At 38.8% G+C, this 24,537-nt stretch overlaps 1 protein-coding gene and 1 long non-coding RNA gene across 4 annotated transcripts in view; one reads left to right on the forward strand and one right to left on the reverse strand.

Annotated features, from left to right (window-relative positions):
- Positions 1-19,271, forward strand: part of MSANTD1 (Myb/SANT DNA binding domain containing 1) — a 34,807-nt gene extending 15,536 nt beyond the window's left edge. For all 3 annotated transcript variants that reach the window (XM_088056702.1, XM_014260482.2, XM_088056703.1), the window contains 2 exons: positions 9,310-9,594; positions 18,464-19,271. In XM_088056702.1, coding sequence (XP_087912828.1) covers positions 9,310-9,594; positions 18,464-18,704 — 526 coding nt within the window. In that variant the 3' untranslated portion in view covers positions 18,705-19,271. The remainder of the gene's footprint in view (positions 1-9,309; positions 9,595-18,463) is intronic.
- Positions 16,648-20,456, reverse strand: LOC148184104 (uncharacterized). The gene is made up of 4 exons (XR_015772708.1): positions 20,419-20,456; positions 20,087-20,174; positions 19,507-19,805; positions 16,648-16,773 (listed from the first exon to the last, which is right to left on the reverse strand). It is a non-coding gene; the product is annotated as an uncharacterized LOC148184104 (long non-coding RNA).
- Between the last annotated feature and the right edge of the window lie 4,081 nt (positions 20,457-24,537).

Raw genomic sequence — 24,537 nt, forward strand, 5'->3', positions numbered from 1 at the left:
ATAAGCAGCAGCAGTGAAAGAACTATTATATCTGCAGAGAGAATCAATGTGCACCGTCAATACTGCTCCAAAGGAGTCGGGGGGAGGGCGGAGGTGTCTATGAGGGGATGATAAAGAACAGGCAAGCAGTCAGGAGGGGAAGTTGGCTTCAGAAAATGTGAGGCATTTGTGGATTTGTTGTTTGCAGGGATTTGTTGTTTGCAGGGAGAAAAATAATTAGAAATTAACAGAAATATTTTCTTTCTTTTTTTTTTTTTTTTTTTTAATTCTTATCTCTGTGAAGCACAAAATGCCTCATACTGGAAATTCTGAGTGGTGATTTGAGCTAGGTGCTTGTAATGCAAGAAAATCAAATATGTGACTCTTTTATTTAATCTCTCCTCAAAGCTCATATTAATAATAAAAAAGGTTATTACAGCAGGCAACCATGTTAAAACTGCTCGCTTTTCTGTAAGGCACCCTTATTGTATTTAATGCAGAGACTGCTCATCAAATAGAAAACTAGGGAAAATCCTGTAAACCCCTTAACTTTGAATGTCCTTCTACATTTCTATGATCCACAAGCATAATGTTTAGCATCATTTGCCATAATATTAAACCTGATGTTTTGTGGCAAATGCTAACGTCTCCAAAATGTTTTACCAACCCTGCTGTAATCCCTACAGTTTTCTTCACCCAGACTGGAGATGAAAAAGCTGAAAGTAAGATAAAATTTTGTCCAGCATCACCCAGCAATTCACACTCGGATGCAGATTTAGGAGTCGGGAGTTGCTGGCTACCAGGCTTTTGCTTAGTCTGCTAAATCTGCAGTCCTCCCTGCTGGGAATTGCATCTCACGGCACTGAGATTTTACAGGTGTCTGTAGCAGCAACACTGCACGATAGTTAAGTGCCGTAATTGCCAAGTGGAATAGGTTATTTCTGTCAGCCTTTGTTCTAAATTTACAGTGTTGTCATCAATCAGAGAGTCTCATTTTTTTTTTCTAATTAATGTTTTTACTTTAAAGTTGCACTGGGGGGAGGGAAGAAATAAAATCACTTGCATACACGCACTGTGTGTGTGTGAGAGAAACCGCACTTTTAAGAAATATCCTTCTATTTCTGTGAACTTCTAAGATTGCTTCTGTTGCATGTTGTCAATCTGCTTTTCTATTTTGCAGTGCATGGCAGCTCCCTGCTTATTGATTGAGATGCTAATTTAGGAGAGTTAAAAACTGCCTTGTGCTGTCACAGAGCTGTTTCATTTTGTGCTCTGGAATATAAAATGCATCTTCTTATTGTTTGCTCACACGCCTGTGTGCTTTGCTGTCAAGGTAAGGTGGTATGGAGAACAGGGACAAGCAGAAGCTGTTACTCACAATTTCTAGTTTTCTGGGTACTTTTTGGTGGTGTGTGAGGATAGGGAAGGTTGTGGTGAAACTGTAAATGACATGAGTGGCCACCGACTGCTGGCTTTGCTGTGAGGCAGCCGAGTTTTCACCTACATTTGGGTGCCTGCAGGACACTTGAGGAAGATGCTTTACATCAGTGTATTTCTGAGCATCATTGCTGCACTGTGGCACAAACTGGAGAAGAAGATCCTGAGAGTGGGAAAATGCTCTATTTTGGGACAATACTTTGTAATGACTACGCTGGGTTAATGTAACTCTAACACTAGAGTGTGACATGGGAGAACAAAGCACCAGTACCAGGACTGGGGGTGGGGGGTGTTCTGCACCTAGGAGCTTATTTCTTCCCCCACTTCAGGATCCTGTACTTCTTTAGGCAACTCTGAACAGTGCTGCAGAGGTACAGTGGCCTCTACTCTTCCTTTAACAGTCAGAAATAAACTGCATTAAAATAATTACTCAGATCATATTATTTAGCTATGTGTTACAATTTCCTAAAGGAACATAAAGCCCCTGTCCTACAAATTACTACACATATGTATATGGATGAATACATATATGTGTATTTTTTTCCATAAAAAGGAAAAGCAATACTTGACTATTTCTACTTGTCTTTTTAACCAAGTTCAGTTTTAAAAGTGCTGTCACTCCTGTGTCTTATCCCGGGACATCTGTTGAAACAGATATTGATGATCTGAAACATATAAGGTTCTGAAATACAAAGCAGTGAACATGTTTATAATGGTGCTCTCCAGTTTGAGGATCCCATGGCATCCTAAGAGGCAGTTCAGTAAATATTATTTTCTTTATTCTGCTTAGTGCAAGCCATTCATTATGAGCAGGAGGTGCCCAAGTCAGACAAACGTATATCAAGTAGGGAAGGAGTGTTTCTTGGCCAATAATTATCACAGTTGTTGCAGCAAGAGCAGCCTATATGGGTGTGTACAGTGGCAGGGGGCTCAAAAGGGGCTCCCACCCCAGGTATTCACCCTGGTTCTGGGTGTGTTTGGATCCCATGCTGGATCTTGTGCTGCCAGGTAAAGTTACTTCAGGTGTAGCTCAGTGTGCATGAGCATCTCTCACATAAGCAGTTTTAGGGTGATCATATTCCATTCCTCCATATCTGAGATGAAAATATTATTCAGGTGTTAAAATGCCAAAAAGAAATCTATTTTATCTCATTATTTCCTCCTCCTTGAATTCTTGTGTTTATTTCTGCCTGCCCTATATTTCAACAAGGTGACAAGAGAATGAGAAGATGTTCAGAGAACAGTTAGGCTGGGATGTAGAAAGCTTTCTTTATTAAGAGAGGTGGAAAAGTTTGTGAATGCTAAAGGAGTTTTAGAGGGGCATAAAAATATGCACTGTTTTTCAGACTGTAAAGCAGATTTTTTTTTCATTATACAAGAAGTTATTCATAAGAATTGCAAGGCAGAAATCGTAAAACTAGTTAAAGTCATATAAAACTAGTCATATAAAACTAGTTAAAGTCATATGGCACTGCATAATAAGCATGTGGAACTCATTGCCACTGAAAATCATTGACACCAAGAGAGCAGCAGGTTGTTTTAGTATTATTACTATTTTTACTAAAGATTAGATTTATTAAATAAAAAAACAGATGTTGTTTGTCTTCCAATTAGGTAGAGTTATGAAAAACAGCAGGTTTCAGGATATTACTGTCCATTGATGGAAAAATAACCATGTGTTTTTATGGGTGAATGTGCTCTCAAAAGCTGTCTGTCAAAATAATTCCTGAAGTATTCAGCACTGACCTTTGTCAGGAGAGAGTGAGATGATGGACTGATCTGGCAGTGGTTCCTGTGTTCCTCTGCACTACTACTGTAGTCTGAGTGCATTTGGAGGAAACTAATCAGGGAAAAATAAACCATGACCTGAAGTAATTCTTACTGGAGTCTCAGTATATTAAGGGACCATTTCATCCACCTTGGAAATTGACTGGGTGGAAAATTCTGCACAGCACCAAAGGTAGAAGGAAAATTCTTTCTTGCAGGTGTATTTAAGTAAAGTTCTGCTTTTAGGGATTGCTGTAAAATCTGAAATATCTGCAGTGGATAGATCAGCCACCAGGTTTTTAATGTTCCACTTCAAAGATACCTGTGTGGTGAGCTGCATGAACCTCCCCATTTATCCATCCTGGAAGAAGGAAGAGCTGAGTCAAGCTTCCTGGAATTCAAAGTCAAGCTTTCAGATGTGCTGGTCATCAAAAGTTTTCCTGAGATTAGGGTGCCAGCTATTGAGGTTTAGCATCCCTTAGAGTATGTGCCCAGTTCTCTGTGTTGTGCAGCCTACTGGGGCTATTAGCTCATGTGATCCTGTAATTATTCCTTAAAAGAAAGCACTGTCCTGTCACTGCTAATGTGCTGATCCCACTGTGCCACAGTGCTCTGTGACTGTTATAATATTGCCACTGACACAATACACAGTGACTTATAAAAAGGAAGCAGGGTTTGCACAGATTGCACAGTGGTCCACAGTTTTGACTGATTCCTTCTGATGTTTAAAAATAAGAACTGTGTGAATGCAAATTTATTATTTTCAAAAACATCACCCTCCGCAAAGCCTAGAAAACAGGATGCAGCTGTTGCTCTTTGATTTGAATTGCAGTCAATTAATGTTAATGATTGGTAAATTTGAATCAGTCTTATGATTTGAATGAAAGAGTAGTCTAATTTTTTATTTTCATGTGTACATGATAGCAATTAAACATTTTTGCTTGTGTAACCCATTGCTATACTCTATGACATTATGCAACTGGGAAATTTGACCTCTGTTACAGCAAATGATAAAATATGAGTGCAGCCAAATTACTGCAAAAAGTTGAATTTGAATATTTTACTATCTTTCCCTTTAATTTCAATAATTTATGGCAGATGCACAACTTAGTATTGTACTTTCATCATCCTTCTTTTCCTCACCGTTGATTGGTTCATAAATAGTTGCTATTTATTATTTATTTTGAAATATTTTCCTAGAAACCCCAGGAGATGGATCTTGTATCCATTCCTTAAGGCAAGTGGTAATATCAAATGCTGCAATAATAATAAAAAAGCAATACTGCTTTAAGCAAAGTCTAAAAAAAATGAAGCAAGTTATAGATTGCTTGCTTTTTGCTGACTAAATAATGATGATTTAAAAAAACCAAACCTCTTTAGAACATAATACTGTGATAGTTTTCTTTTAGAAGGTGAATTAATAGGCACAGTGAATAAAGTCTGAAAAAAGGTCAGTGGCAGAACAAATGACTCAACAGTTGTCTCAGTCTATTCAGTGGAGCATTTTGGCAGTGGGATCTCAAAGTCCATTAATTTATTCACGTCTCTGGAATAAGACAAGCAATCACCTTTCAAATTAACTGGGTTGGCATGCTTTGGGTAGTTGACCACCGGAAATCTGACTTTGATCCCTGAGTTTTTGGAGAGAGTTCTCGGTTGCCTCTGTTCCCAGCTGGATTTTAATAGAGCCTCATGAAACAGCAACAGGTCTAGATAAACTCAGTGAGAATTTACTTTGCAAGCTTTGCTGACTTTCTTGCTTACCTCTGTTTCTTACCTCATGTTTCCTGCCTGGCTTGCTCACTCAGGCAGTGATGTGCCCAGTTTCAAAGTGTTAATGTTTGGCTCATCTTGCTCTCTCATTTCTGGACTATTGCACTCCAGGCTTCATATGGTCCTGTTTCTTTTAACATCCTCATGTTTCATTAAAACAAACAAAGCCCCAACTCTGTCTCTTGAAAGCAACTAAGATTGCTGCGATGAATTACACTAATGACTGAGGGCAGTAAATTAATCTCTGCTTTAGACTCCAGTTTTTCCAAGGCTGCATGCACCTCAATGCAGGCAGAAGCTCTCAGCTGTGTCACTAGGTTTTCTGGACTCCTGGCAGGTGTGGAAAAAATATTTAAAAGTCAGTAAATCCTGGAACTTGATATTGGAACAAAGCTAGCTATTTGGTTTGTTTTTACCAGAAAGACAAACCATCAACACTATTGCACTGAATGGTCTCCCTATTTACCTCCACCTGCAGCATTTCTACTTCTCTTCCAAAGGACTGACACTCCCTTTCTCCTTCTCATCTCTTCCCCTGTTTCATCTTTTTTTCTGTGTTTGAGCCAGACTCCATACACGTAGATGTTTGCTGCTGGTGCTGCTTTTAAGCTAACACACTTCTCTTGTCCACATCCTGGTAGTGATCCCTTTTATTTAGCTCAGAGCTATGGTAAGCAGTCAGAAGTAGAACTAGTATCCATTCGATACATTGAGAGCCAGAGAAAAACCTGCATTTATATAACTGCAACTCTACAGCTCTGTGAGCAGACAATAAACACCAGCTCTTCCTTCCAAATTGTCATAGTTCTGTAGAAAAAGGGGATCTGAGTACACAGCTGAGCTCAAACAACAACAAAAAGGCACCAACTTACTCAGGCAAAACATCTGCTCCTGGAAACTCTCCATTGAATCACAGAATGGTTCAGGTTGGAATGGACCTTTAAAGACCATCTCTTTCCAACCCCCTCCCATGGGCAGGGACACCTTCACTAAACCAGATTGCTCAAAGCCCCATCCAAACTGGTCTTGGACACTGCCAGGATGCAGCATCCATCCCGGGGCAATTGGTTTCAGTGGCTCACCACTCTTATTAAAAATTTCTTCCTTATATCTAGTCTGAATCTACAATAAGGTCTTCCCAGAGCCTTCTTTTCTCCAGGCTGAACAATCCTGACTGTCTCAGCCTGTCCCTGTGGCAGAGCTGCTCCAGCCCTCTGAGTGTTTTTGAAGCCCTTGAGGTGGGGTCTCAGGAGAGCAGAGGGGCAGAATCCCCTCCCTCAAGCTGCTGGCCATGCTGCTTTTGCTGCAGCCCAGAATAATGGTTGGCTTTGTGGGCTACAAGCACACTGACAGCTCATGTCCAGCCTCTCATTGCCCAGCACCTCCAATTCCTGCCCTGTAGGACTGCCCTCAATCTCCCATCCCCCAGACTCTAGTTATACCTCTGATGCCCCAAGAATCACCGCAGGGGTGGGTGATTTAATGAAAGGAGATGCAAGTAATGAGGTTGAGGATACTTGGTATCTTTACTTCAGCCTTCACTGCCCAGCTGTCTCAGGCGGGTGTGCCTGCTTCAGGGTTATCAGAAATACCAGCAGTAGAAAAGGTCTGAGTCAGGAGTCATCTCTGTAAGTTTGTGAAGACTGAGGGAGGTCTCTAGGGACTGGAAGAAGGCTGTTAGATATTCAGAAAGGCAGGAACAGGAATTAAGAGTTCTTCCCTTCAACTCTCAGAAGATCATTGAGCAAGAAGTTTTGGAAGCAATTTCCAGTCACATAAAGGAAAAAGTGGTGACTGGGAATAGCCAGAATGGATTTACCAGCACTGAATCACATCTGACTGACCTGTTTGCTTTATTTTTTAAAAACTAGATCTATGGATGAGGGCGGAGCAAAATATTGTCTAGCTTGACAGTACAAACCCTTTTGACACAGTCTCCAAGAACATCCTTGTATCCAAGCTGGGATGTTTCACTGCAGATGGAAGGACTAAGAGCTGGCTAGAAAACTGTCTGGATCTCTGGGCACAGAGTGGTTGTTAATGGTTTGTATTCTGCCTAGAGGCTCATTCCCAGTGGAGGACTGCAGGTGTTTATTGGGACATGCCCTGTTGAATATCAACAATCCAAAGGCGAAGGTGGAGTGCATGTTCACTATTTTGCAGATGATACCAAGCTGGGGGCTGCAGTCTGCACCTACGAGGGCAGGACTGCCACTCAGAGGGACCTAGACAGGTTTGAGAAGTGGGCTGACAGGGTCCCCATCAACTTCGACAAGGACAAATGCAAAATCCTCCTTGTGGGATGGTCAAATGCCAGAACAGGCAGGCGACAGCCTGGTTGGGCAGCAACTCTGCTGATGGGGACTCGGGGCTCCTGGCAGATATTAGGCTGAACACAAGCCTGTTCCAGAGCAGTCAGCAATCAGCTCTAAGTTTGTCCTGCCTTTTTTGACACAAAGGCTCAAATCATGACCCATGAAACATCTGAATGCAGCTGCTGGGCTGGGCAGTGACTGATGAGATGTGGTCACCCCTGGTTTTTGCTCTCTCACCCATGGGGATGACTGACCACCGTGAATGCATTGCATAATTGAAGTTCAGTTTTAAACCCCATAGCTTGAACACATTGAGGGTTTCAACACAGGCAAACAAATGTGGCATGTAGTCTTGCTACTAGCTTATTGTGGCATAATTGATACATTTTTCATGCAAATAGCCTCAACAATTGAACTAAAAATAATCAATATTAATTGATGGTTGTTGTCAGGACTGTGTTTAGCTATTTTCTGTCTGTGTTGGATGGATATGCATGTATTTGTAGACTGTGTTCGATATTCTCTGACTATGAAATCACAGCAGTAGGTTGTGAAATATGTATGAAATTAAAATTTTGAATGCATAGAGGGCATAGAAGTATGGATGGCTGTGAGGCTTTGCTTTGCAGGACTATGATGTGCATTTCTAAATAGCTGGAAAAGCTCATCAGACCTTGCAAGGACAAGGAAAAAAGAATCCTTAAATGGCTTTAAAATCTAAGCAAATCTTACTGCCGTCCTTTCTCACTAGTGGATTTCCCCTTACTCTAGGCTGACAGAGCTTTAAAAGGAAGAACTTCAAGTTCTCACTTTTAAGTTTGGCACAATTTTTTTCATGTTTACATGTTATTTAATTCTACCACTTGCAGGACTGGTGTGGGCAGGATGGATTCTGAGAAGGAAAAACCTGAAAGGCGTCAAGAAAAAGAGGGTGGGCCAGGTGTCCAGGAATAGTTTTCATCCTTTTTTTTTTTTTTTCCCTGCAAATGCAAACCTCTAGCTGTGAGAATCAGATTTAGTTCAGCTTTTTGTTAATTTGAATTAAATCTGGTTTATGAAAATGGGGCATTTGTCATTGGTCTTGCCTTTCCTGTTGTGTTCCCTTCCTGCATTTTGATTTAGAGTAACAAGATCCAAACTGGGAGAGGAAAATGAATAGCAAATTTGGGTTCCTGGAATTTCTTTGAGATATATACTACATCTATATACCTAAGTTTTACATTTCTCAGTAAAAGAAAATAAATAACACTGTGTAACTACTGGGATAGCAGTGAACTTGTCTGAGGATTGAATAATAAATTTCATAATAAGATAAGCGTGAAGGACAAGGTGATGGTGGATAGTCCACTGTAATGTAATGTTTTTGTTCATGTTGTTTCTAATGCATTATTAAATGTTTTAGGTTTGGGGTTTTCTTCCTTTTTTTTTTTTTTTTTTGTATATTAATGAAACTGTACTTTTGCCTACCCCAATCTTTGTTCTGTAACAGATGAACAGACGTCTGTATCTCATGGTTGTTACAAGGATATTTGCCAAGGCATTTCAGGGCTTTTAGGCAATATTAGAAAAAGGATATGCATTATATTTATAGCCACTTGTATTCATTATAGAAAATAAATATTAATTCTTCAAAGCATGGAAGCACAGGGCTGCCCTCAGTTTAGTAAAGGCTGTGGTGTGTTGCCTAGTCCAGTTGTCAGGGACTGCTGTCCCGTTGGTTAGTTGGATATTCTTTAAAGGGAAGAAAATTATTCAACCATGAACACAGTCCTGTTTCCATTAGAAGTTGTAATGTTCTCTATTTGTATTGAATTTCATTTGGGTTTTACATGCAACCTTTTATAATAGGTCAAACCTAGGAAAAGAACCTGAAAGACTTCACTGGAAGTTAAAGAAGGAAAGTGTCTAATTTCAATCTCATTAAAAGCATTCAGTTTGACTCCTAAATGTGACCAGAACAAATGTTTTGAAATAGATCTGTATGAAGAGTACTCTTTGTAGGAAAACAAGCTTTAATGTTGTGTGCCTTTTCTTACAGGAAATTAAAATGCATGACTGACAGTGAAACTGTGGCACCTGACTGGCCTTACTACAAAACCATTGATAGGATCTTATCCAAAGTGACAGACCACAGCGATGTGAAAATGCATGAAAGTCAGCAGCCAGGTCCTTCTACATCACAGACAGAGGCCTCGCTGTCTCCATCAGCTAAGTCTACACCTCTGTTTTTGCCATATAACCAGTTTACATATGAAGGAAGGGAAGAATGCTTTGAAGATGAACATTCAGAGAGCTCATCAAGCTTGCTTTCTTACAAGCTGAGGTAGCATCTATTTTCCCCTCTTTTTAGTATTTTGCAGAATGAACCAAATTTGCTGTGTAAAAGGAACACCCTCACACATTTTCCTCTAACAGCTCTTGTATTTTTTCTGTAAATCACAAATGAGATCTGTTCCCCAATCTCAGCCACTTTGCTGAATTAGGGCATTTTCTTTATTCCTTTATGAAAGACTGGAAGGAGTAGGAGAACTGGGCAAAAAGTTGTATATTATTGCCAAAACTCAGCATGCATGTCACGGCTCACATCAGGGAGAGTGTTCATAAAAGGAGTACAGGCATGTTCAAGAGAGTCCTGCGGTGCAATCAGAGATATAACATACTGCTTAGATGATTTTTGGCTTGCTCTAGTTTTGCTTTTGATATGAGTATGAAATTTTTCTGGCTTCAGTTATTATTAAAATGGTGAAAAGATGCAAAATAATTATTTCTGTGGACACAGAAAAGCTGCTTATGCAGTTTGAAAGTACATTGAAACATTTTAAATACAATTGAGAATGTAATTTTTTTCAAAGTAAATGCTAGTTTGAAATGCAAACATGATTCCTTCTTTTTTTTAATTTTATTATTTTTTTTTTGTGATATGATTGGAGCTCCCTGGAATGCAGCATTTTAACAAAAGGCAGGGTTGTACTCTTGATACAAATTTTAGACTTTACTGGTCTCATTTTTCATCCAGAGTGGTGTGAAATAAGAGTTGATTACAGTTTTCTGGCAGTAAAAACGTTGATCCTAGAGATCCTTATCATAGGTCTGCGAGGCTTTAACTGTAACAGTAAAATTACCTGTCAGTCATGCAACTATAAAGATGTTGTGCTGGAAGAAGAACCAACTGAGCAAGTTTGAATTATTGTTTCTAGACCTATTCTTGGATGAATAAAACTAAGGTAAATTCATTCAATCATTCAAGCAAATAGTCCTTGAATAGCTGATTATTTTTAAAAACTTTTTATTTTTTTGGCAATGAATATTTCTTAGAGTGCATAACTTTTGAACTATAGCAACCTTTTTGTTCACAAGCAAAAAATTTTTTTTATCCTAGTTCATTGTAAGTGGTTGATATTCCTGATACACAAACTCACTTGACTTTAGAGTTTGCAAACTCCACAATCACATTTCAGATGCAATAACTTTATTCCCAATGGGATTTACAATAACATTATTTAATATTTAATTAGAAGGTCACATTTCCACAAACATTGTGGAGCTTATTCACTTGATTACTTGATAACATCAGGCTTTTTTAAAATGCTGGATGTTAAGTTTTTCAGCTTAGGGCTAACTCCAGGACGACATGGATTTTGTTCCATAAGAGAGGAAGGTCACCACACCAGGTTTCACTACAGAACATAGACAGCCCTCACAGAGATCAAGTTAATCAATCCCAAACCCACATCTGTTGTGCCCACAGTTTGCAGGTGGACCTCCACTCTCATGTAGATGCTTTCATTTACAGCTAAAATGGACTTAAATCACTCACTAAATTATAAGCTCTGGAAAATTTAGGTTATGATGCATTTTAGCCAGCTTCAGGTTCACTGGCTTGTTTATTTTTTTAAACTCTATCCATGGCAACAACTTAACCTGTTCTAGTAAAAAGTATTTTAACATTTTTAACATTAAGTAATTTAAATTTAGAAACTGCAACTCATTTAAATCTAGCCTCTAGTGGCACAGGCTGGCTTTCACCTGGCTGCAAGTCTGGGGCAGGTAATGCCACTCACCCCTTGCAGTGCTGCTCTTGCCTGCTTGGAGTGGCTGTTCTGGATGGCTCAGGAAGGTCTGGGGGCTGGAGGGAATGGCAGGGCAGCTCTCAAGATGGTAGGACCTCCATAACTTAGGAATTCAGCCATGCTCTTGCAGTCTCCACTATAAAAGAATTTTGTGCAATGGAATATTGTGAATATCATTTAACAGCAAGATAGTTACACAGGCACAAGTTAAAATACAGTTCTCCCGTTTTAAAAAAATGGAGAAGTTGAGCAGCAGATACCACATGAGAGATCAGTGTAGTATTACAGGTGAGCATTGTGATTGGATTAAAAATAAGAAACCACTTGTAATAATGGGACATGTATCTGGAAGGAGAAAAAGTGTTATTCCAATAGTCATAGGGGGTTTGAAAAGCTTGTCCAGCTTTGACCTGTTTAATTTAGGCTGATGAATGAGAGCAGAGTAGGGAACCCTTTCTTGGCCAGAAGAAAATACAGTGCTTGCTAATGATACCACATGGGTTAAAATCACTTAGAGCTGCCATGGTAAGACCAGGAAGTCAATTCTTTTAGAGTTACTAATGGAAAATTATGAACTGAAGGAAGCAGTTTTCAGCTTAAGCAATTAGTGTGTCATCCTGTATTTGAAAAACACTTTGAAATAGCCAAAAAGAGACAATAGAATTAGCATAAAAAATTTGGGTTCATCTTGGCTATTTAATCAATGTCCTTGCCTCTGAACACTAGACAATTGATCCAACAGATTCAAAAAAGGAACTAAAGACAATTCTGGGAGTTGAAATCAAAAGAATGCTTTAGGTCCTCAAGTTCCCTATTTTTAGGTCCTCAGGTTCCCTATTTTTCTACTTTATGGCTATGCAAAACAATTACTTTGAAACACATTTTGAAAAATACACACTCATACCTATATGTAAAATACAGATGTGTTTTGCAGCTGTATATTTTTCAGCTTACATTATGGAATTTTTTCATCAGTAATAAAAATCCTAATGTTATGGCAACCATTGATAGGGAAAAAATACTTTCAAACAGTAGATCTTTCTAAATAACTTAAACTTCTGAAAACTTTCCTGTTATTCCTTTAAACTCTCCAACGCAGCTTTAGAGTGTCAGCTTTGTGTTTTCTCAGTATCTTTGAACATAGCAAGAGGTTACTTGTCTATATAAATTATAGCTTAAGAAAAATTCAGTTGAATGTTTAGCTTTCATGACTGCGAAAAATGTCAAGTTTTATACTTCAGTCAGTACATACATATTGTCAGGCTAAAAATAGTTGAAACTGGTTTTCTTTGCATTCTGTTTGAAAAACTTTGAGGTTGGGACCTTCTTATAAAACCCAAATTTTGCTTGTTAGTGATAATACAATTAATGTGAGATAAAATTAATTTTAATTTTTGTTTCAAGTGTGTAGATGAGGAAAACATTTGGAATCCCTTTAAAGGGGCACCTGCTATTTGCTTAGTATTGTTCTAACACTGCTCTAAGACTGTAATACAGTACAAAACGTCTGACAATAATAGAATTATTCTATTATGGTCATAAAATATAATGCAATGTGGTGGAGTCTTGTTCTGCAGCTTAAATTTTTGAAATCCAAATTCCTGACACCACTATAAATGACTTTTTATCTAATTAAAACCAGTGTTTTTTCACCCTGGGGATTAATTTATGGTCTTTGTTTTCGCAGTAAAATAATGACAACATAATTATACAGGCTGTGAATGTAGTTCAGACTTCATATCTTCTGCCATTTCTATTGTCCTGAAAATGGGGGTGAAAGAGTTACTTTCATAGACTAAAAGACCATAATAAAACCACTGTGTTATCTAGTCTGACTTCTTGTTAGATACCATTTGAATTTGGTCATTCTGATGTGAAGCCTAGAAATATTATCCTTCCCTCAGCAGGGCATTTCTGCACTCAGGAGCCCTCTGTCTCTGCTGTCCTCCACTTCTTTGTTTCTATTATTTGTTTGACTCTGGGAAATATTAAATGTCTGGTCTAGACCTGATAAATTCAGAAGATGGAGAATTCACTCTTCCCTTCTCTCTAGTGATAAGCAAACCATTGTTTAAACCAGTCCCTTGTTTCTAATGTGAATTTAGTGAATGAAACTTTCAGCTGCTACTTCTACTTACTTTTGTTTTCAGTATATTGGAGAACCTTTCAGTATTTTTTGCTTTCTGGCAAGATGGTTGTGTGCCATGATCATATTGTCTTTAGTATTTTTTAATTTTTAAATGTAGATTAATGAATTTGGTACAGAAGGTTTACACTAGACGAAAAAGTAAGAATTTGCAACATGAATTAGCCATGATATGGATTAAAAGAAGTGCATTAAAACTTGTTGATGATGCTAATTTGGGAAACATCTTTGGCAAAGACTTTACTATTTCTAAAATTATGCTGCAGCTATTTAAATCTGAATGGGCATCATCTACAAAGAAGTTTGAGCTTTAGGCTATGTGCATTATGTAGTACATCTTAACTCATTATGCAGACTTGTTATCCTAGCAAGGTGCTTTGCCCAGCCTCCCAGCCATTTTTGTGGTTCTTTTCTGTGCTTCAAGATTGAGTCTCATTAATTCCTGAATGCATTTGAATGATTGAATGAGCCTAGTTTATCAGAAGATCCAGGTTGCCTCATCCTCAGTCCTTATGCTCTGAAGATCTTTATATAATCTCTAATATTAATATTGTTTATGTCCAAATAATTGTTAATTTTTTAAAAAAAGACATGGATTATGGAGGTCTGCTCGGATTTGTATGTAGCTAAAAAAACCCAAACCAGTGAGAAACAGCTTTTGGATGTTAAAAGCCATAAATTCCAAGAACTAATGGTGCTGGAGATCTGCTTGCCATGAAGTAATCAGAAATGAGGAAGTGTTGTTAGGGTTTTGTGAAGATAATACATTTTCATAAACAGAGAATTCTTTGTATTCAACTCCTGCTTCATTAATTATTCACACATGTCCCCGAAACAAGCCGTATTGGATGAGTGTAAGCAATCAATCAAGGAACTTTTAATTGAACACTGAATTAAATTGTTATTAGGTAGGCAGACAGCAAATACATTTGAGACTTGCCTAATACGTTGCCTGATTGTATCTGGAGGTTTTGCTTTGTTCCCCCTCATGCCCATTACACACAGTCATTTCTGCTCAGTCTCCTAGGTGAGATGGAATAATTTCTTTCACTTGGTTTGCTTCCTTGGAACCCTGTCTGTCTGTTTTAGAGCATAGCAGGGAAATAGCTTCGTGAGGTTCTGTTTAGAATACGGTCCCAATGCCAGAGCTCTTCCACACTTCATTCATGTGGTCAGAGGAATACCTGTGCCAATCTCTTGCAGGGACTCTGCTGTAGGCACTGGAAGCCCAGCAGAAATGTACTGGCAGATTGTGCAGAGGTCCTTACTTCCCTAGACCCCTTTTTCCTGAGATTTTCCTCAAAATGTACCTTCAGACACTAAACTTGGCAAAGAGGGAGGTGCTTCTTCAGCAGCTTTTTGGATGCTGTCAGGATCTGCTGCACCCCAGCTGTCACAGAGGCGTTGGCTGCAGAGAAATGCAACATGGAGAATGGGCAACAGGAACTGATTGCAATTGTCAGTCATTGCTTATTTTTGTGCCTATACATTGGCAAAGTAGACATGCTCCTAGCTGGAACTGTTTGAGGATACTGATGCTGCTTGGGTTACTTGGTGCTGAACACATATTCCTATCTCTGCTTTCCTCTTGAATTTGTTATAAAAAACTATTGACAGAGAGGAGTCTCTGACATGCTGCCCAGGACATCCAGAACCTCTCAATGAAGATTGCTCGGTATGTGAGGAAACACTTCAGTATTCAAATAACTCATTACTTGGGGCATCACTGGACATTTTACATTGTTTCATGTTGCAAGTGCTCTTTGCTCTTAAATTAGATTCTTTAGAGCCTTCTTTTGTAGGGCCCTTCTCAAGAGCTCCCTTTTGGCAGCTACTCTGCAAGAGGAGAGGTTTGTAAGTGCCAATTCCTTTCTGTGAACTTGTGAGTGACCACAGAACCCTTTCACTATCAGTCAGTGGAGAGAAAAAGAGAATGGTACCATCACCAGAGCTAGGACTTTCTGAACATTTTTGAAATAACTATTTCTTTTCAATGAAGGCTAATTACCAAGTTGTGTTTGTTATTGTAAACAAATGTAGAAAGTACTTGGGAGACCTTGAAGAATCCTTGTGTCATTGCTTTTGGGGGCACTTCTCTGTGCTGAAACACAGTTCTGAGCTAGTACTCTTCAGTAAGTACATTTTTAGTTATTAGCACAGTGCAGATACTGCTGGCACAGTAAAAATTTGCTGCTCTTTTCTCTCTGGAGCTGTGCAAGGCACTTACTGTCTTAGATCTACGGTTTCATGACTTACAGCTCTTTGATGGATTTAACTGAAAAACAGGTAAAATCCTTTACAGACTCTAGGCAAACACTTCAAAGATTCTTTTCTCTTAAAAATAAGGCTTATTTTTTAGATCTTTCAGTCTAGATCACTCCATCTTGGTTTTTTATGGGTTTTTGTTGTTGTTGTCTCAGTTGAAATTAAAACCCAAATGGTGGCTACTGTTAGCAAGAAAGACACACAATATTCAGTGCATCTCAGTACCATTGACAAGCCTCAGATTTTCTCTCTTATTCCTTATTAAGGACCATTCTCATCAGTGATTACCTTGGCAACACACAAGCCCTCTTGTGGAGTGAATTTGTACTGGTTGCAAGAAAAGAGGTCTTACCACAGCTACTTTCTAAAACTGTATAGGGAAGAGAATAGAGATTAATCAAGCTTCCATCATTTATATCCTCTGTGAAGACAAGTTTAAATTCAAAAGGTGACTTTGGCTAAAATAATATTACCACTTCAGAAAGTTTCTTGCTCTGCCTACCAGAAAGCACACATTCTTTGTGAATGTGACTACGGTGATGGGAGCCTTGGAATAACAGATGAAATGTTGTCTTACATTGCTGTAGATATTTTCCATGTGCTTGACCTCTTTGAGAACTGCATATGAAGTAATTCTGGCCCTTAGAGTTAAGGGAGACAAACAGAATTTAGTGTTAGCCAAGAACCATTCTTAGAAGATTGTGAGAGTGTGATAATTCCAGTGATCAGGAGTAAGCTTGACCCACAGTTTAAGCAGATTCACAGTTTGAGCAGAGCAGCATGTATTTATTTTATTCACATTTATTTGGTGCCACAAATCTGCTATACAGAACCTGCAAAGTTGAGTTTATTGTATACCTTCCAAAGTGTATAGTCTCTCACCCTTTTTGGGTCACTGCACTCTTAAATGTCAAGGGGCTTGTGTCTTTTTCATATATTTGCATTAAGCCTTTCAGGTGCTAAGGATTGTTTATCTCTCCTGCTGACAGATCTGAATGTCACAGTCGCTGCTGCACAAAGCCTGTCAAGTAGGATAAGAACATGAATCAAATTATGATACAAATCTGCCACAGCTGAGTGACCTCACCCCCACTACCTTTCTGCACATCAATAAAAACACATTCCTCAAGAGTTTAAGTTATCCTTATTCAAGGATGTCTTAAAATCTGCAGCATGTTGACATGGCATACTAGTCACAGCTGTACTATCTCATTATTGCATTTCACCTAGAAAGGATACTGCTTTTGGCAGAACACAACTTAGATTGCTGTTTGTGTCAAGGGACTTCAAGACACATCATCAGATATCTTTGATGCTGGGGACTCCAGTCTGGAGTTACAAAAAGTGTAAATGAAGACATGGTCTCTCACGTTAAGTTAGGAAAGGAGTTATCCAGCTCTAACTGCAGGTTCCTCAGATGTGTAGTACACTTACACATATGCCTTCTACTTGCCTTTCTTCCTCTTCACATTTTAGCATGATTCCTTCTTAGGCTGCAGGTTAAAGAGACACAGATCTCTGTGTGTGGTCTCACTTCTATGCCACATGGGCTGGTTTTGCCTGTGTTGCTCTGTCACCCCAAGCTAGAACAGCCATGTGACCTTTACACGTTCAGAGCACTGTCTTTATTACCATGTTTATCTCTCTTCCAAAACAGAAATTCAGCATGGTAAAACATAGAGGAAACTCTTAAAATATTCCCCAAATTCCAAAGGGCAGCTCTGCATATTTCAGATGAGGTTGTGCATTGCCTTTCTCTGGACATGCTCCAGCCCCTCAATGTTTTTCTTATCATGAGGGGCCCAAGAATGGACACCGGATTGGAGGTGAGGCTTAGCTAGTGCTGTGTGCAGGGTTCCTTGGTCCTGCTGGCCACATTATTGCTGGCCCAGGCCAGGTGCCATTGGCCTTCTTGGCCACCTGGGCCACACCTGGCTCATGCTCAGCCACTGTCAACCAGAACCCCCAGGTACTTTTCTGTTTTTTCAGGCTTTTATGTCATTTATAATGTTTTGTGATGGAATATAAAAAAAAGAGTGGTCAGTGACACTGTTGTGTCTTGGTAGAAGGGCAAATTCTGAGACTCGTATTCTGGAATGGGACCAGCCTTACTGATGCAATGCTTTAAAAAACAAGCTGTAAAATACCACCACATGTAGCCATGCAGCACTTTCTCTAGAATGGGATGGTTATTGCAACTTTAAAATTAGAGTTTCGATAGCCAGATAAGCCAAATGTCTCTCCCAGTACAGTGTATAAATTTGATGTGTAAGGCATGTCAAGATTTAAGAAAAAAAAAAAAAAAAAAGCCTGGTATTCTGCAGGGAAAATTCTTATTAAAACAATGAGATGTAAAACTAACTTCCTTCCTTCCTTCCTTCCTTCCTTCCTTCCTTCCTTCCTTCCTTCCTTCCTTCCTTCCTTCCTTCCTTCCTTCCTTCCTTCCTTCCTTCCTTCCTTCCTCCCTCCCTCCCTCCCTCCCTCCCTCCCTCCCTCCCTTCCTCCCTTCCTCCCTCCTTTTCTCTGTAACACTATGCAATAATACATTAAATACTTATGTTTTGGCACAAACTTGAGAGGGAATTTATTGGAGAATACAGGGGTTTAAAAATATGTCTAGGATGTAGCTTGGCCAAGAATATGTTATCGAATTTTGGGTTCTTTCTTTTTATAAATATGAGTTTAATTTCTAACAAATATTCACATTTCAGAGCTGAAGAAAGACCAGTTAAGAAAAGAAAAATGCAAAACTGCAGTTTCCAAAAGAAGAAGCTAAAATTAATGGAAGCCATGTTGGAAGAACAAAAGAAGTTGAGTAGAGCTATGGAAGAAACCTGTAGAGAAGTGCGCAGGATCCTGGACCAGCAGAACATCATTCAAGTTCAAAGCTTACAGTTACAGGAGAGAATGATGAATCTACTGGAGAAAATGATCTCCAAGTCTAATGTGTAGTTTCCTTTGTGAATGCCTCTGAGATTACTCTTGCTATTATAAACATTTATTGCACACCATATGTGTGTCTGTTGCCCTATTCCCACGTTTTCCATGGAAATTAAAACCCTAGTGTAATCCTAGTTCAGCAAAGAAAACATAATGCAGGGCGAGAGCTATCCAGTATGATAAAATTAGTGCAATATATACCTAAGCTGAATTATTTTTATACAGAAAGGTTAAGGGATAAATAGCTCGGGGAACTGAAGTACTATTTATGCCTAAGTCAGGTATTGTTTTGCAAACAGTGGTGTTGTATATTGCTTCACATCAAGGACTGCAGCATAATCTGTTTTAGGAGAATGAAATAATGCATTTCTAAACATGGTTATTGCACCTTGACTTTGCTGATGATTTAACCCTGTTTTGAAACATATGCCTGATTGTATAAGTGACCTATGGTTCTTGTGAAGAGCTAGTTGGGACCATGAGATACATAATTTTAAAGTCCATGCCTGATATGAATAGTACTCTAAAGTATGAGGGTAAAAATAGTCTATTAAAATACATTTTTTGATATAAAAAGAAATCCCCCAAACCACCTTACTATATACTCAATACTAAAATGTATAGAAAATACTTGAAGTTGCTTTTGATATTAAACGTTTGATTTTTTTCATTATTAACCGGAATCTTGACTTAACAAACAACCAGCAATGAAAACTTTTGTTTATTCTCTATCACAAAAGAAAAGTATTGTACCGTGTGTATATACATATATATAATGTCTATCAAATGAAATAAAGAAAAAGTAGAAACTTACTCCTTATTGCTGGGCAGATAGTATGCTTTGGGACAGCAAAGGATACTGGGAATGATAACCACAGTGAGAGGTTCACAGCTACTGATTGCAGGGTAAAGATGCGCTGTGCTGATGCCCAGATGGATAGGGATGCACCACACGAGGGAGCCGCAGGCACGGAGCATTGTATCCAGGGAACGGAGATGGAGCACCAGCTGGCGTTTGGCTCCTCCATGAAAGGTGACATTGAGGTAATCTTCCACTTAAATTCGATAATTGGCCGGCAGAATTTCCTATATGCCTTTTCCTTTTGTGCTCTCCTTAAAAAAACATATTTCTGCCTGTTTACTGTATAGGCAAGAGCAAAGGTTGGATTCCAGTATAGAAACTAAAGAATTAGTACACGGAACTCAGGCCATTTTTCATTCTCGCTATTGAATAATGTCCCCTCTTATAACTTTGTCTTTGAAGGTGTTTGCATTCTCCTATATAATTTAAAGTGTTGTTGCCTATGTACAGGTGAGCTAAAATATTTTGAATTCCTGACACAACAAATTAATCTCTAATTATGCTTGCTGAACAGGATAAAGGTTATACTCACCAAGCAAATTAATATGTGGAAATATTTCTTAGAGGATCCTCCAGGTATGAAGATTAAGAATTATTAAGTAGCTAAATGTAGCCCATTCCTATAGAGTTTAATTAATGATAACAGGATAAGGCAAAGATAGTAGAAGACTGAACTTGGAGAAAATGGTGGTTGCTGAAATTTAAACAAAGTAACTGTCCCTCACCCCACCTTTACTACAGTGATTGCATGATTGGAAAAATGCCAAGTTTCTTTTCTGATTCTCCCAAGAGTTTTACACAGTTCAAATGTAGATCTATCACAAATTCAGGTAGGCTACATGTTCAGTGCTTCCTGACACTAACCTGTTTACAGCAAGATATAAAGAAATTCTCTCCTGACACCACAGGAATGAATAGCATTTACTGTTACTATCTACTTGAATAATATAGCAACTGAATCCAATTAATGAGCAATAACAATGGCAGCACAGCTGAACCTTGTACTGTAGAGTAGGTAGCCCCCCTCCTTCCATGTCATTACAGCTCCAGATCTGTAGGAACATAAGAATGGAGAAAATCTTATTCCTTGCCTGCTACCACAAGGAACCATGTCATATAATCCCTTTTGTAAATGTGTGGACCTGTATCATAAAATGAGTTAGGTGTGTTGTCTCCAAATTTATATTAAGAGCTGCATTACAGACAGATAAATGCAGTTGATTAGATTGCTTCTAGGATTATTCCTGATTAATTTATACCAATTTCTTCTTGTATCAACACTGATTTTGCTGCTTTATTTAGCATTTACTCTTGAGAGCCAGAGGTCATGCCCCATGCAACCCTTTTTCTGATGGGTAATACTCTTTTATAAGGTAGGATTTTGATGACTGTTTTTGTTTTTTTTGTTCTTTTCAGTTCATCCATTCTAAAGGTGAGTGACCAGAATGATACACATCATTCCAGATGAGACTCCAAACATTCTCTTACATAACTGCTTTAAAGGAAATGGTGTTTTCTGGTAGTTGTGACTTTTCTTTTCTATGTAATATCACTTTTAGTAGTTACATTTAGAAGTTCAATTTTAAATAATCATCTCTTTAACAACAGGCTTTATTCTTATCCATGCAGATTACTTGTGTTCTAGCCCTGTTTTTGGCTAGAGAGTGAACACAGCAAAGCTGTAGACAAATACTACAAGTTTCATGTATGAGAGAGCTTTTCTAATGGTTTTTGGCAACAAACTGAAAATTCCCCACAGTTTATTTTTGCTGCTGTTTCTTTTGTTCCTGTAAAGACTGAACGCTTGCTTGAAAAAATAGGTTGAGTGTTTTTTTTTTTGGGGATTTCTTTTTTTGTTTAAGGTATTCACAGTCTTTTAATCTGTATGGGGCAGTTAGCTGCAAGTACAGATATTTGAGTATTTGTGATATTCAGACAAATTATAACTTGAAAGGCCTGACTAGAATTAAAATTCTTAGTAGAATTCCTGGTTTTGCAAAACAGATACTACTTCTGTGTCTGTATGAGTAGGGAGCTGAGTATAATAAGTATTCAAGGGGAGCACATGAGGCGTTACCCAAGTTTATCATTTTAACTATGACATTAAAGGAACTCCCTCATGGCTTCTAGAAGTGTGATCAACAAAGAAGCTGTAGCATAGGAAAAAAAAATTCTTATTTTCAGGGCAGTAACGGGGTCAACTCCATTTGATATCACTTCCACCAAATGAAGTGCTTGTATTACATATACACACGCAGATGGTGCAAATGGAAAAATTAAATAGTGGAGGAAATACACTGCCTGGAGGCAGGTGACTTTGTAATTGATGTAACTTTGTAAATCATGTGACACTAAAGGAAAAAGAACCTGAGGAGGCAGATGAGGAAATGACACTGAGAAATATGCAAGCCATTGAAAAACAGATTTTGATGGAGGATGGGGAAAAAATATGTTGGACAAAGGGGCAATGTAAATGCCTCCAAAAAAAAACCAAACCAGTAATGACAGGAATGAGGGAACACAACATTTTAGAAAGTGGGAATGAAAGAAAAAACATAAAACTGAAGGGGAAAACTTTGAGTGTGAAAAAACTAACGCTAGTAAAATTCTGTATATTTTGAGTAGAGAGCCCCTACAGATTACTTAAACAAGTTACAAACAGTATAGAGCAAGGAGTGACAGTTTTTCCCACCTGAGAAAAATAAGGCTCTGAACAAACATTTGGAATCAAGGATATTTTTCACAGAGGAGAGAGGTTATGAAATTTGTAGGAGGATCCTGTTATAATTAAGCAGCATTTTCTCATGCTGGTATTAAGAATTTGCTGGGTAAAAATGTTTCTAAAAGTTTTTTTCTTTTTACTCCTTGACTTCAAATTGGAGAAGCATTTTAAGACTTCAGCTTATTTCAGGCCCTGACAAGTTTAACAGTTATCCACCAGACCAGGAGATATATTTATGGATGGGGAATGATATTATTTTATCATATTCTCCATAAACTGCTCTCTTGAAAATAACAAAGCCAGAACAAAAACATATACACAGGATTTTATTTTTTTTCCCCCCAGACTTAGCCTACCCAATTCTGTGTAGGCAAATACTTTACAACTCTGTAGACTTACCCTAAGTTGACAGCCTGGTTCTGTGAACAGTTTCCTGTTCCAAAGTCAATGGGACAACCCAAATGAATAAATATATTGAAATCTTTATGTATATGTTTGCAAGATCAGTTCCTATGCTGATAATGTAATATGAAAGACAAATTTAAAAAAGAAATTTAGGAACATTTGGTGGTGTTATGTCAGCAAGTAAATACTAACCATCTGGTCTCTAGATTGCTAATCTATTTCCCCTGATTTTATGGTAGCAAGCTTCCTGTGTCTGCAAGCTTGAGACTGCATCATTAAACTTTTGTGTTGATCTTTTTTAGTGTTTTAACAGAAACACTTGAAATACTTTGCCATTTTGGGTGTGAAATTTTCTTCCTGTGCATATTTTTTTCTGGCTGGAAATTTTTCATTCTGTTACAACTTATTTTAAGGTGTTTATTGAACCACATTTCTAATAAGGATGAATAATTTCAGGTATGCTCTATAAAAAGCAGACCAGTCATCCACAGTGAATGGCATCCAGTTATATAGGGCTGACTAATTACTACCTGTAATTAGGTTATAAGATCTCAGTTTGATCTGACTACCACATAGTACCAGGTTGAAGGGACTCTGGTCCAGCCTTTCTTGGCTTTCTTTGCTGCAGCAGCAGCACCCTGGTCACTCATACCGAGCTTGCTGTCTACCAGGACCCTCGGGTCCCTTGCCACAGAGCTGGTCCCCAGCCAGCCAGATCCCCACCTGTGCTGCACTCCTGGATTGTATTTTCTCAGGTGCAAATTCTTGTCCTTGTGGAACTTCATAAAGTTCTTGGCAGCCCACTTCTTCCAGCCTATCCAGGTCTTCCTCCAGGGCGGCTCCCCCTCACAAATTGCCCACTTTCCCCCCCCAGCTTGGTATTTTCAGCAAACTTCATCAGGATACACTTGATCTCATCCTCCAGATCACTTATGAAGGTACTAAACAGATGTGGGCCCAGTATTGCTCCCTGGGGGACCCCACTTGTCACAGGCTGCCAGTATGAAAAGGAGTTATTTACCCCATCCTCTGGCTGTATCTGGGTAGCCAGTTCCCCATCCACTGCATGGACCACTTGTCTAGATCCTAATGCATCCATTACTTTAGGAGGAGTCTCTGGGAAAACATATAGAAAAGCCTTGGAGACAATGTCTGTTGCTCACCCCACATCAGCTGAGCAGGTCATTGTGTTGTCAGAAGGTGATCAGGTTTGTCAAGAATGACTTGCCTTTGGTGAATCCCTACTGGCTTTTCCCAATCATGTGCTTCATTTGACTTGTGATAGCCCCCAGGAGAATTTGTTCCCCAACTTTCCCAGGGAGTGGAGTAAAACTGACATGCCTGTAATTTCCTGGATCCTCCTTTAAGCCCTTGTAGATGGGGTGATATTAGCCTTCCTCCAGTCTTCTGGGACATCCCGTGGTACCCAACTTCTCCAAGATAATGGAGAGCATCCTTTTAATTACATCAGCCAGATATCTTAAAACCCTTGATGTGTAACATCAGGACCCATCAATTTGTAGGGGTCAGGCTCCTGTGATAGTTCACAGACAAGCTATTCTTTCACTGACAGTGTCTGTCAGTGTTTGTATAAACCTGGATTTTTGTTTCCATGATGTATGTCCCAAGGTGAAGACAGAGGTGAAGAATGTGCTGGGACTCTCTGCCTTTTCAGCATTATGGGTGACCAATTCACCTCTGCTGCTTAACAGTGGGCCAGTATTTCCTTCTGTTTGTTTTTTATATACCCAAAGAACCGTTTCTTGTGTTTTTTGACCTCTCTGACCAATTTCAATTTGAGCTGAGCTTTTGCTTTTGTAACTGCATCTGCCCACTCTGGCAATGCCCTTGTAGTT

The sequence above is a fragment of the Pseudopodoces humilis genome, chromosome 6 (genome assembly GCF_049639895.1).
Source record: "Pseudopodoces humilis isolate 2021_Gansu_Grassland_sample_001 chromosome 6, ASM4963989v1, whole genome shotgun sequence".
NCBI lineage: Eukaryota > Metazoa > Chordata > Aves > Passeriformes > Paridae > Pseudopodoces > Pseudopodoces humilis.